Source organism: Opisthorchis viverrini (assembly GCF_000715545.1).
Source record: "Opisthorchis viverrini unplaced genomic scaffold opera_v5_384, whole genome shotgun sequence".
NCBI classification, from domain to species: Eukaryota; Metazoa; Platyhelminthes; class Trematoda; order Opisthorchiida; family Opisthorchiidae; genus Opisthorchis; species Opisthorchis viverrini.
This window is the reverse complement of record NW_008752039.1, coordinates 108,849-122,992: the sequence shown is the minus strand read 5'-3', so window position 1 is coordinate 122,992 and position 14,144 is coordinate 108,849. Positions and strand designations below refer to the sequence as shown.

General features: G+C 44.5%; 2 protein-coding genes across 2 annotated transcripts in view; one reads left to right on the top strand and one right to left on the bottom strand.

Moving 5' to 3' along the window:
- Positions 1-6,502, bottom strand: part of T265_10551 (hypothetical protein) — a gene marked incomplete at both ends in the record, with an annotated part of 13,627 nt that extends 7,125 nt beyond the window's left edge. Inside the window, 2 exons of the mRNA XM_009176953.1 lie at positions 4,292-4,344; positions 6,443-6,502. Of these exons, the coding sequence (XP_009175217.1) occupies positions 4,292-4,344; positions 6,443-6,502 (113 nt within the window). The remainder of the gene's footprint in view (positions 1-4,291; positions 4,345-6,442) is intronic.
- The window catches only part of T265_10549 (hypothetical protein), a gene marked incomplete at both ends in the record, with an annotated part of 51,427 nt that overhangs the window by 13,200 nt on the left and 24,083 nt on the right, over positions 1-14,144 (top strand). The window contains 7 exons of the mRNA XM_009176951.1: positions 629-1,287; positions 1,511-2,130; positions 2,246-2,554; positions 6,322-6,597; positions 7,564-7,669; positions 9,913-10,273; positions 13,368-13,656. Of these exons, the coding sequence (XP_009175215.1) occupies positions 629-1,287; positions 1,511-2,130; positions 2,246-2,554; positions 6,322-6,597; positions 7,564-7,669; positions 9,913-10,273; positions 13,368-13,656 (2,620 nt within the window). The remainder of the gene's footprint in view (positions 1-628; positions 1,288-1,510; positions 2,131-2,245; positions 2,555-6,321; positions 6,598-7,563; positions 7,670-9,912; positions 10,274-13,367; positions 13,657-14,144) is intronic.

The window sequence follows — 14,144 nt, the reverse complement described above, 5'->3', positions numbered from 1 at the left end:
CCCCCCCCCCCCAATTGACAGCCCACTGACAGTGCTGGATTTATGCACCAATTTATCAGCTCCAGCCAGCTACCTACCCCTCCACCCGAAACCATCCGTGAACAGAACTGCGGCAGCTGCAACCACTGTACGACGAGTACGCGGTTATTACAGCTGACAACGATGATGATGGTGATGGATGTCCGAAAAAGAACTTAACCAGTGACCCAAACAAAGTGTCAAGTCATAATTGCACATTCTTCGTATCCAGTTGGTGTGACGTCTGAACGAGAAATGTTTGCTGTGTTTCGGCAGCATAGACCGAGTCAATCGACATATGATACGCTTTTTGTCATTCATTCTGTTGTCGTAGCTGCTGAGTAAATCTGCTTCGCGCACTTGGGTAACTCAATGGTTCTGGGTAGCACTAACCGGATACGCACTCTTCATGCACTTTGATGCTTACTGTTTGGAAACCTACTAAGTCTTAGAAATTTCTTTAATTTCTGGTGAGCAGACTGTTCTTGGATGGCGTGACGGTGTCATGTATCAATGCAGTATCTCACACCATTCTCTGGAATAAATTACACTTTGCTGTTGAGACATTGACCAATCTAGTCTCCAGTTTTCACCCGCTTTTCCACTTTAGACGACGCGATCGTCAGCGGTCTGCAGTTTGTCCGAATCCAACTGAACATACCCAACTAAAACCATCATATTCAGCTGGAGGCAAACTTTTGCACCACCGCGCCACCGAAGTTTCTTCACTTCAGTTAGGCTGTGACGGACGGTCGCGCGCTGCTGTTTCAATCAAGCAAGGTACTACAGAGATTTCGAACGCGACGGGCAACGGGACTAATACTATGCTCTCTGAAGGAGCTCCGGAGTCGAATCAACCAGTGTCTGTGGCCCAGTCTGCATGTACTGGTTTGTTGTCCCATCAATACGCTACTTGTACACCTTCATTATACTTGGTTCCTGGTAGTGTACCACCCACACCCAGTAGCGAACGATATGTAAGTAGGCGCAGTTCTACTCATCGTACCACCGTTGTCACAGGGACAGAACAGAACCTCTACGTAATCCCACATGGGGCTAATCAACCTGCTGCTGATGGTTCGCGTTCCGATCACAGAAATACCCAATCCTACCACCAACCATCCACCTTACCGATCGATCTTACCGTCCCTCCAGGAAGCCAGTTGCGAACGGTGTCCTTCAGCAGTAACCCCTGTTCCATGAGTGGAGCCTCCCCAGTGGACCCACATCAGCCGGTCAATATTGCCTATTTGCCCAGTGCAGATTTCAGTAAGTGATTTTTGGTTATCCACTTTTCCTCTCGGTTTCCATGTTATGTATTAGAGCCTTTTGTTACTCCGGTCAATTATACTTGTCGATTTATCCAATGTTCTTCCAAAATTTCTGCCTGGATTGTGAACGCACAATTGCGGTTGCCTGTGTTTGGTTTGCTTTCAAAAAATTCCGGTCACATCACAGTTATATGGTTTTCCACTGTTTTTCGTTTCTCTAGGTGCTCAAGCTACTTTACCTTCTGATGGGACTGGTCAGTCATCTGCGACCGGTTTGAACTATACGATACCACATTCCGTTCTGAATACCGGCCCACTTCATTATGATGGACGGACTGTTATGAGCTTATCCTATCAAGCCGGAAAACCGCCGCCCAATGCTATTTTACCAGTATTTACTGACACTTCCTCTGCTCCACTCCTGGTTACTCCGTCTCCAGTCGGCACCACTTATTCTGTTTCTCACCACCCCCACGAACAACAATCGCAACAGAAACAACACCAAGATCTACTAAACTCGATCAACGTTGCACGGTTCATTTCTTTGAACTCTGCACCACGTAACCCTAAGGCAGCAGCAACCACGGACATCAGCTCCTTCTCCTCACTACCGACAAATTCATCACAACCGCCAACTCAGTTCTCTACGAAGCTTTCTCGTCACACCAATGTGGAGACAAACCTAATAGTATCCGCCGGCTTGGGTCGTGACGTGGTCAACTGGTCAGTGGCCAGGGGCAGCACCAGTCATGCAGGTGGCCGCCATAGTCCCCATGTTAGTGGGATCAACCACCGGATTGCACAGTTACACCAGAATCCGGATGACCGTTCCATGCAGTTGGTCATTTTACAAGACATCAATCAGGCGAGTAACATTTTTGTGATCCCAACATGACATATATATTAGCCCGTGTTCACTTTCAGTACTCATTCTTTATTTGTGTTCTCTCTCACAGATCCTCCTAATGGGATTCGAGGAGAATCTCATCAATATGAATGTTCACAGTCTTGTCAGCTGTATATTGGACATACTAGAGTGTGGTGAAGAACATCTGATTGAACTGAAAAATTTGGGTTGTAACGTGCTAACCCACATGATGGATGCGTTACCCCGCAGTTCAGAAGCTGTGGTCCCAGCATTACCTCTGCTTTTGACAACCATGTCATCCAGTTTCGTGGGAGATATTTTGGAACGGATCATCAATCTGCTTGAACAACTATCCAGGCGACATGGTAGAGAAGTACTGCAATCCGGAGCGATTATGGTAAGACGCTTCCATTCTAGGCAGTTAATACTGTTCTGTGTGTCGGACCCTTCCAATCTACATCATCACGATTTGAGTTTTTAAACGCCGATTGATGAATTCCATTCGGCATTTCTCCCGTATATAACTCTAGTTACAAGGAAGCGTGGCGTCATCGCGATGGATGGTGTTTAATAGTATCTAGGTTCGTCTGTTGTCCGAAATCGGTGTCACGGTTTTCAGTTTTCTCCCTAGCAGCATGACGGGACGGAAGTTTTTATTTCCACTTCTACGATAACTACTGTTCGGCGGACAAACTGCCTGTTTGTGGAACATGAGAAACTGTGGTTGTCTGTTCGTTGAGCCGCATCACGCATGTACACCAACCACAGGACCAACGACGTGAACCTACGATATCGCTATCAACGGCTTCGTAGTGCTGGAAAGAGAAATACGTGAACTGTGGACAAAACAACCGAAGTGACGAAGCCCAGTCATTGTTGTCACCTGATCGGTTTGAACTTTCCTGGTCGCTCGTCCGTAAAGAGAGGGGATTGATAACTTTGAAAAACTTTCTAGTTTTCCTATGGCAGATGCTGACGGCTTTCTCACGGAAATTTATTAGGTGGTTTTCTTAACAGCTGCACCACTAATACGATTGTGATAAAATTTCCGATCCGAACTTAATCTCAGAAGGAAGTCAGTTTCGTTTTATCATGTCAACCCTACGGGACTCATGTACATATTTTCTACTCGTCACTTGCCTTTTCTAGACCTGCTTGGTATTGGTCTGTGTTCTCTCTTCAGACGGACCCAAACCTCAGCTGTTCATTGACATCAGCTGTTTCTTCCGGTATAACCTTCATTCGCGCGGCTCGTGCATCGCTCGATAGTATATTCACCCGGCTAGGCGTATCACTGTTTCCTCTGTTCATATGCTTTGTTCTCGAGCTGTTCAGCTTTTCTGTCCGACAGAAAGGGCTGATCTCATTTTCCAACATCACGTGATCATCCACACGTCCGGGTTTCAGTGTGTTTACGCACGTACACAAACGACCGTCATTCATCAGGGTATGCGCGACAGTCATGTGCTTTGTCTGTCTTCTTGTTCATCCATTTAACTCCGCAACTATCGAAGCTTTACTTGTTTGAAATCCGACAAACTTGTCAAAAAAACGATAACTGTTTTGTTCTCCGATGTTGTTCGCATATGTGAACTATGCCCTTCTCCACACTGGATAACTTTTGGTATTCCTACATTTTACCGGACCGGTTCTTGGGCATGTTGGTGACAAGTAGAAAAGCAGACTACTGATAACAAAAATGAGACCGTCATTCTTCCACAAGTTACCTAGACAGCAAGTGTCTATTCTCAGTCTGTCAAGTTGTTTTGTCTGCGTATTATGATACATTCTCTGTTCGGTTGTAGTTACTTCCTCGGTCTTGTTTCCTTTAGACGTACTTTCCGTTGCCTGGAGCGCAACACGATGGGACTGTTAAACTGATAAGTCCAGAGAAGCGCCCGTTCACTCTATCGTCACTCACGATGCAGAGTGTAAACGCAATATAGTATGTATAACTTTGTAATGTGCTACTCACAAGGTTGCTGAAAATCCGTCGACAGCCCACAACTGGTTTCGCCCTTTTTGGGGCTCATCAGGTAGGCGCAGTCCCCGGGTTTCTACTTGAAACCAAATTGCACGAAGTAAGCGAATATACACTCATTTGCAAACTAATTTAGTTTTTCGAGAGACTCACCTGGAACCAAGCTGAATCTCTCGTTTGCGGCCTGGTGCAGCACATTCAGTTGCCTGAGAACATCACAAACGAGAGATTCAGCTGGGTTCCAGGTCAGTCTCTCGAAAAACCAAATTAGTTTGCAAATTAGTGTATATTCGCAATATGGTATGTTTTTTCCCAGGAAGTAAAAACGTCACGGCTTTGAACAAATCACTCACTCAGCGGACTGTTGTAGAAGGATGCGTTAGGATACCTCTCGTGTGACCTCACTACAAGCCCCATGTTGTCTTCTTCATCGGGACGTTAAGCCCAGCTAATAGACTCCAAAAATGGTGAACCATCTAGTGGGCTGTCTGCACAATTTCACCAAGTTTCCTGTTTACTTACGAAAGGAAACTTTGAATATCGGTCCCACTTAAAACTGATGTAACCTTTGCAGTGCATGATCATGGAGCTGCGCTCACTGTAACGTCCCTTGCTACAACGTTACCCAGCCTTCCGTTGTATGTGGGTGCGTACGAAAACTTCGCATCGTAAATCTCTTTATCGTCGCTCGATATCCTTCGTTTGTCCCGTCAGACTAGTCACGTGAATTATGCGTCCAACTCGACAGCGGCTGCACCCCAGCAGTATGTACATGGTTACACCACATTGTTACACCACATCAGTGGTTATTTGATACTTATGCGGTGGCTACGACCACTCAATTGGTAAGCGCAGAAATAACAACGGTAGATAATGAGGATGGCGGTGAGGAATTTTTCTGAGTCTGACAGCCTGCAAAGCTGAACTTGTATCTACAAGGACCGAGTTGGTGCCTTCAATGCGTAGTTCGCCCTCCGATCTTCCCGATGAAACGTCCACTAATCCCTGTGTTTAATGATCAGTTATATCTGTTATCGCCTCCAATGCGTAGCTATAGACCTCACATCCCCCAAATTGTCGGCTGATGAAACTGTCAGCTGTAACAATTATACGGCAAGTATATGGTTTTCACAGGTGAAGATGATAATGATGTGCAACAAAGTCGCTCACTGTAACAAGGAAGGAGCGATCGCTCGAGCAGATGAGTGCTCCGTCATACGATAGGTTCCTTATTTTCTTGGAGTAATAAGAGAAAGACCAAATTGGAATTCGTCCCAATTAGATTGTGTCATTTAAAAATGGACGGACATCCTAACCGGAGTAAGCTATGAAACCACATCGTGGCTCGGTGGTCAGATAGAATATAATGCATTTATGGCCTCCGTAATACAGCTCCGTTGGGCAGCGAAATCGGGGAGCTTCCAACTGTCTGAATCGACTGTGATTTCCATCTGATAACCTAACAATCGGTACACTGTTGGTGGTGTTTGAAATCCATGTTGCTTAGCTGCTTTCTTCGTACGAAGCCATGTCCCATGGACGTTTCCTTGTTATTGGTTTGTGCCATTTTTTGGGCTCCTTTGTGAAGTTTCCGTATTTCAAACTTCTTCACAACGAACTGCTTCGAACTCACTTGTCGTACTGTTCTTCTCAGCATCAGGTGTTCTACGCACGTGTCACTGGTACCTTAGTTAAAAAATCGTACAATTTCTCAACTTAACCACAAAGTGCACTTGGGCGTCACGTGTTGTAGCTATTAACGCTAATCAGCATTTCAAACAATGTGAAGAGCACGTACTTTTTCGGTAGTTTTGGATTTTACTACCCCGATGAGTGCTGTGTCGTACTATTTGCTAGGCAGCGCTTATCTTGTACATAAATTCAATTCAATATGAAGAACTCAATGGAATGAGCCTCCAAACCAAGCCTGTTTCTGAACTCATGATCCGTTGTTTTTTGGCCACTCAAACATTCTCGACTTTTGCGCGCTCACAGAGAACGTTATCCGGAAGGTCTTCTGTTCAGTTACACTTAACTTTTTCCCAACGGTTGTATTTTTTTTACCTGGTGTTCAGACTTATCCTATTTCCAGTTTTTCCGCCTGTCCACCACAGTGTTTTTTGTAACAATTGTAATCACTCACGTGTATCGACACGTTCCGTCCCTATTTCCCACCCCCGTAGTCCGCCCTGGGATTCTATGATTTTGTCACTCTTGCGCAACACCGGACAATCCTGACGATGGTGGCCAATTGTTTCGTGAATTTGCAGCCGAGCGACTTCGAGCTAATTATCGATTGCTTACCCGGTCTGGCTGAGCGGTTGAAAGCGCCGGAGCCACGTTGTGTGGAGCATGTATGCACATGCTTTGTCCGTTTGGTCAACACGTATCGCAACGAACCGGAATTGCTTAAGCGCATCGTTACGACATGTGACCTATTTACGAATTTACAACATCTGGTATGTACTTATGTACAAATTCACTCGCTGTTTGTTGATTAACGCTCAGATCCTCTAGGACATGCCAAACATGTGATTTATTTTGGCTCTCTTCGGGTCAGCAACTAAATAGATCATCCAGGAGTAATTTGGAACACTGTTATTCTGAGCTATGTACATTAGCAGTGCTCATTCATTCGTCACGCATTTTACAATTTCTCGACCTTCGTGGGAGACTGTATTTATTCGGATTCGAGATGCAGTGTAAATGGGTTAATGCTAGGCTTTTCATAACTAGCGTGACGCCTGTTCGTAACAGGATAACCAACAGGTAGCAATAGACACAGAAATTTATTATCCTAAGCAAAGTTTCTAAAACATAAAGCCGCTTGGTAGATTTCGAAATTCCGTGCCAGAGGACTACTTGTAATTGGTGTAAGAGGAATCCGTTGTCTTTTCCCCTATCGGTTGTCCGTGCACTCGGAATAGCACGAAAGTGTTAACTTTCCTATCACACCTGTCCTGCTAGCCGTGTTCGACAGCCTATCGATTTCTCCAACCTTGAGTCGTTTACATCCTCCCAGTCCCATCCATCGTCCCTAGAAAACGAAGCCCCAAGCCGTACTTACCTTTTTTACAACTGTTCACTGACGGCAGATTTGTTTAACCGTACAGGTGATGTTTCTCCCTATAGTCACTGAAATTCTGCGGCTCTGATAACACATTTCATAACTACAAATAAAATTTTTAAAAACGCATTTCTGTTATTGAAATCGGACTAGTATGCGCAGAACGTATTTTAGTAACTTATCTCGTTTCACTTTACAACCCTCTTCCTATCACTTTATAGTTAGTTTTCGCTTAAAGCTACTCCTCGGGATGTATAGAGCCTCTATCGGCTAGTCTTGTGTACGGAAACGTTTAGATGTTGTCCTAGTCTGATCCACCAACTAGAATCTTACCGTTTACATCGGTTTTATTCCGCAGCTAATGGCGTCACCGCCGGTTCTTTCAAGTGTACGGGACGTGATTCACATGCTAGCTATTGTGTGCTCTTCGTGTCCTGAACTTGCGGTGGAGTTGGTGAAAAAAAGTAAGTACAACTTTATTTTTTAGTTACTTCTATAGATTTCCCACCAATGTGTGCTTTTCCATCGAGAGTTTATAGTCAACCACGTACTAAGATCATCTACTGCGTGTGCATTCGATTTAACCGGCTAATGTTGTTGCTTGAAATCTACCTCGATTTACTGTTCACAGTGATTTAGAATGTGATTGATACCCCCGTACGCGCCTTAATGGCTTTGTGGTCGTGGTGACGCACAACACGAAAGCTTCAAGGACATTACTGATTATCTTTGACGACCACCGATTCATTTGGTATACACGTTCCGAAGCGGTGTGATGAAGCTGGTCAATTTCATCTGTTTGTTCCACTTCCAGCTAAGTGGGCACCTAGTTCTTGGTACATCACGGAGCTTAGAAATTTTTGTAAGCTAACTTGGAATTCATTTTATATTTCATATTTTGGCCGCGTTAGGTAGTTCCATCAGTCCATAATCGCTGATTTCACGTGGATCTAACAGTCGACCATTTTTTATTACTGCTGTCTCCTCTTGTGCAGCAAGGCGGTGCGCGTGAACTGTAGAGCACAGCTTTCACGAACGATGGTTTGAAACCAAATCGAAAACTTCCATATGGTCTGCTTGTAGTTTTGGGAGGAAGCCGCTCCGTATTTTTCAAGGTTAATCATTGGTTTTACATCAATTTGTCCAGAATGCTGTCGTGGTTGACACTGAGCAGCTGACCTCATGGACCTTTATTTTATCTGTTAATATCTCCTTCATCTACACATATAACCTATTGGTGGACAAAATACCCACTGAAGATTATTAGACCCGGATCTGTTAATTCTCCTTCATCTACACATATAACCTATTGGTGGACAAAATACCCACTGAAGATTATTAGACCCGGAATTCCCCGGGACTCCCCAATACCCAATTCTCAATTGTGTCCTCCACTCGTTTTTGGGTATTCCGGGAGGAACAGAACGTCTCCATTCGAAGATGTTTTGAGAACCATATTTTTCAACATCTGGGACTAGGCATAGGTTCACCTAAACACCATCGTGGAAGAGAGTTCACAATCACAGTGCCTCTGCCGTTACCCTCATACACACTGTCCGTCTGGCACAGAAAGTAACACGTTACTCAATGAATGATGGGAGGGCATCTATACTGCATCGTCAAACCACTCGCACCTCTGTCGTTGAAGACATTCCGAAATCAAATTTCCCGTCGCACTATATAACTCGCGATTTTTTTATGATCATTGCTAAGCTGTTGATACCAGTTGACCATCTTTATTTCTGGCCAGTCCGCAGTAAAAGCCTGGAGAAAAAGCAGCATCATTTTTCCTTAACTATCTGTGCAAATTATCATTAACGGAGCCAGTACCATTTGTGTGCGACCAAACCCTGTTCGTGAAAATGTTAATCCACAATCTTATCCAATAAACGAACCAAGCCAAGGAAGCCTCAAGTTACATGAAGTCGTGGACAGTATTCCTCTGTCATTGCGAAAAATCACCCACGTTGTGCTCAGGATTGTTGAGACGTCTTGACGCCTCACTTAACTTCTTGTTTCGCAAAACACAGCTTGCGATATAACAGGTTTTTAACAACCATCCATGTCGTCCCTATACGGTCTCATGACATTTGAGTGCTTGCGTTTTTTCAATGGTGATGCGTGGTTTGCCTTCATTAACTCTGACCGGCGCTCCCAACGACTGTGTAATCCGTTGCTTACCTTCGCGCGGTATTCGTACGAAATGCATGTCAAACGAGCAATGTTCCTTGGCACCTTTTCTAAGAATGACCACTGGTTCTCCAGGAACGGGGTTGGCAAAGTCCTTATTAGCAACGATTTGAACTCCGAGTTTGCTTGGCCGTTAAGACTGACTGCGAAGGAGGAGAGTGGTCCGAATTTGTTGTAGTTTTCAGACAGGCCATTAGATTTCAGCACCGCCAATTCTATGACAACCATGAATGGTTGACCGTTTTTTCTCTTTACCCAACCGTTCCACGCAATCGTGTTTTTGACGTAAGCGAGTCGTTGTCTCGTTTTTGTCGCAAGAGTAACACCGCCGGCCGCTAGTCTTGATTTGCTGCCAAAATTGACAGTACTATCGAATTGCGGAACTTTCTTTTTACTACCTTTTTATCCTGGTAGCGATGGACCTGTTTGGTTGGTATGCATAGCCCCATTGAAGCGAGCCACTTGGCTGGGTGTCTGCTTGTGCATTTACGGCTGAATTCATTTTTCTCTTCTACAGACATCTCATCCACGCTGTACTGCATATTGACCGGAGAAGCTATCGATTCGGATACTCTGCAATCCATCATCTCATGCCCTCTTGACAATCCATCGTTGTTAGCCCCACTTACCGGTGATCAGCCTGGTTCCCCTCGCCGCCATCGTTCCCATTCTGGTAATACTCGAAAACGCACGTCGTTTTCCAAGCATTCTCGTCCCGAGGTTGGTGACGATTTGGGTTCCTCTGCAACCCTCGGGCCCCCAGACATATGGCCTCCTTTGATGCTCACTCTGTCGCCTCTGTCTGATTCACTCCCGCTTACGGTATCTGTTACGAAGCGCAGTCAAGAGGACGTCCACTCAATAGTACAACTCATTTGGTATGTTGTGTTGGTCCCGTATAGGATGCGAAACTTCATTTTAAAAAACCACTCGCTTTTCCTTTTTTTCTGCTCTCTTCCAACGAAGAACGTCATTCAGGACAAGTGTTCACAGAATTTATAGGGCTTTTTCGAATTGGCGCAGAACTAAAAGACCTTGTCTGATGAAAGGCTGTGGAGCACCATTAGGACCACTTCATTGCTTCAATCGCTAAGTACTCTGCTGTGTTCGACATGTGCGACGCTTACAGACTCAGCCGTGGATGTTCCAAGACTGCATTTTCAGTGTTCACAATCGTGACTTATTCTAAATTCTGTCATATGTCGCACCCCATGGGCCAAATAAAAATACAACTTGTAGCGATACGTGACCATGATTTATATGCTTACAGTAGTCATGTAAATAGTATTCTTGCCACCGAAATTTTACTGGGAAATATGACCACAGGGAACCCCGACCATACGGCCGAACTACTTGTTCTTGTTGTTGTTGATGATGATGGTGATGATGTAAGCTCAGTTTTGTATCAGTGAAACCAATTGTCAATCTGACCTAGACTGGGAAAAACAACTGGTGTGATCTAGTTGAGAGCCATTCAGTTGATGAACTTAGAGTTCATCGGTGGATGATACATTTGATGATGAATGATGTAAGCTCAGTTTTGTATCAGTGAAACCAATTGTCAATCTGACCTAGACTGGGAAAAACAACTGGTGTGATCTAGTTGAGAGCCATTCAGTTGATGAACTTAGAGTTCATCGGTGGATGATACATCCCAACCGCTGAAAAAAACATGTATTCTCAATTTGTCAGACGGCGCTTCTGTGAAAATGAAGCTGTTCGGTAACCTAGGTGACGAGCTTTAACAAAATACTTCATCTAATCTATCCGGGTTGAGTGAAGCAGTGTGTTTGCAGTCTCGAAATACTAATAAGAAGAAGCGAAATCAGATAATGCATGTTTTGGTCATCCCCAACATACAGTATCTCAAATATACTGGGAAGACTGTCCCCTTATTTGTTTAACCATTGATTTCTGGATTATTTTCGAAGCGCCCTTTTTAGTGACCGATGATTATGCTTATCTAGGGGTGTTGGTGTACCACCAAACTGAGCATAATGCGCTATTGACAGGTAAGATGCATCACCAGTAGTTTTGATACTTTCACACAAAGCTGAGTCACATCTGCTCTCCACGAACTTGACTGGAATGGATTCGGTTGGTGTTTTCGTGGCAACTCCTTCCCAACTCACAACAGTTCGATCATGAGAATGTTAGTGCACGTGGCACGATTAGCATCTGAAATTTTCTACCGATTAGTACCGGCAATTGTTCGTTCAGATGCACCATCGACCAGTTCACGTTGATTTAGTTACCGGCAACGCCCCAGTGAGAACTCGCCATTCGATTTCACCGAAAGACTGTTCAAGTTTCATCCCCTTACTCCTATTATATGGACGCCATAGTCATCTCGTCGTGTGTGCCGCAAGTATACTTGACTGGCCAAAGTACATTGGTTTTTAATGGAACTTAATTCAGGTGATCAACGGAAACCCGCAGAAATACCAAAGGTGTAACAGATTTTGTAAATTAACTCCAGTTGCCTCTCTCCAGCGACAGGATGGCTCTCTTTAACTGACTGAAAGGATGTTAATTAGTGAAGCTGATGTGCTAAAAATATATTTTATCTTGTTAAAAAACCGATTTCAGGATCTTAAAAATGTGGGGGCCGCTGTGTTAAACCACTCAGATTGCTTTATAAGTCGATTGTAGGGCAGCCACTCACACTAACAAACAAGAGTTCTCATTTTGTGTGTTTGCCAACATAAAACTAGTCACAGTTGATGCAGTTTTTAGGACTTTCTTTTTCTGTGTTGAAATCAGTTTACGTGAAATGGCCGTCATTTTGTGAGCTTCCATAATTTGTGTGGGTTCAGTTGTAATCTCAATATATGGAAGAAACGTATGAGTGGTTATCTGTTTCTGGTTTTGCTATTGAGGCACCATCCGCCTGATGAAATTCCTCCGATATCCATTGTTTTCAACTATGCCGGATTGCTTTTGTTCTACATTCTCAATTTCACGGCGTCACAGTGTGTCTTCTCTCCTGATTGGAGATAGGATACAACACCTCTGGTTCATTGGCTGGTCGCTGGGGCAGTTAACCGTTTCATCGGTTTGTGTATCTTTCCGATGTACGCAAGTTTCGGGGGTTTCCTCTACACTCCGGTTCACCAGTACGACCAAGAACGGTAGTAGGTTGTTCTTCTCCAGTTCAACTGTTGATTTGATATCTTCGAACATGGAGTCGAGTGAATCCGAATTCCGTTTCCTAACGCCGAAATTATCATTCATTTCACGAATCCGGAACTTTCGGTTTATAAGTCGCTACCTCGCCAATAAATCCCAATGCAGGTGATGGCAGTTCTTTCCAACTGCCAGGCTATCTGCCCGTCGGAGCTGAAGTGCTGAAAGTACCTCTTGGATTTGTTTCCTTCAATGTTTGGCGTGTTCTCAAATAGTTCCATCACTGTCTACCTTGCAGGGCCATACTTGAATTGGGTGGGAAATGCCTAACCACCGAACATGAACATAAGTTTATCTTTACATTCTGCAACTTGTTGAGGAATTACTTGATTCTGTTTTTATTGTTTTCTGATTCTGGATTTAGGTTTCTCAATCTTTTCCGCAGATCTGTCATCAGTTTGTTAAGTGGAGTTCCTTCTGACTGGTTATCCCTTCCGCTACCTGTAGTATTCTAATTATCGTGTTGATTCAACCAGTCGAGTGCGAATTCATGTTCACTTGGCCTCTAAGGTGGTCAGGCCACTTAAGTTTTTCGTTAGATGTGCGTACCAAACCAGATTTGAGTAAACAGCCACCTTGAATGACATCTTAAGGATCTGAGTGCTCTAGTTCGAACAGGAGAGGTGGGCACTGGTAAAAATAGGTCACGTTTACAGCGTTCTTGACACTATATGCTCCCAGTGTTGCATCATATCTCTTCGAGTCCATTTATTCTATCCGTATGTATGAATGGGAGGTGGCAATTTATCTTTATCACTAGTATTCTACTCACCTTTTCTCGTTCAGTGGACTCCTGCCGCCTGTTCCACCGCATTGTGCGGGGCAATTGTTGGGTATTGCTGACGCGAACACATCGATGCTGGTTCAGCGAACGGGTTGTGAATCAACACACTACCAGAATCCGGGCTCATTATCCTCCCTCATTGTGAACAGTGCTTCTGCTGGTGGCCCAACCGATCACTTGTCACCAGACAATCGTTCCATACCACATCGGTCGGCGAGCGATCGTTCGTCGACCGGTGGCACTTCAGAGCACCGTCACCGCGGTACTACATCACTTGTGCACCGTCTTTCGGTAAGTGAACTACGTCTACTTTGATCGTACGTTTATCCTGATCTCAGCTAACAGCAGTGACCTGCTTTGTCTCGCCCGTTTTTACTCTGTTGATCTCTTTTGTTCGGCCGTCACCAATAGCCTACCACCGTTGCCGCAACTCTGCTTTAGGGTTATACTGAATTTTCGACTTTTCACTGTAGGTCGACCTCTTTTGTATGATGGAGTTCACATTTGTGTTCTCTAAATTTCTTTCTTACCGATGGAAATGGATTTTGACCCCACCGCTCTCAGACTACAGCATTCGTCAAAACCACAGTACTTTGTTGCAAATGCACTGGAAGTAGATGAATCGGCTCTAGTAGTGTTCCGAACCATCTTTGTCCGTATACGGTAGAAACGACAATATTGACTTCTTTCGAGGAAGACCGTGTTAGATAAGGCCGTCCCTAAAATCGATGCACTCTGGTCGCTCAAACGGTTGTCCGTCATCGCTAGCGACTTATTTG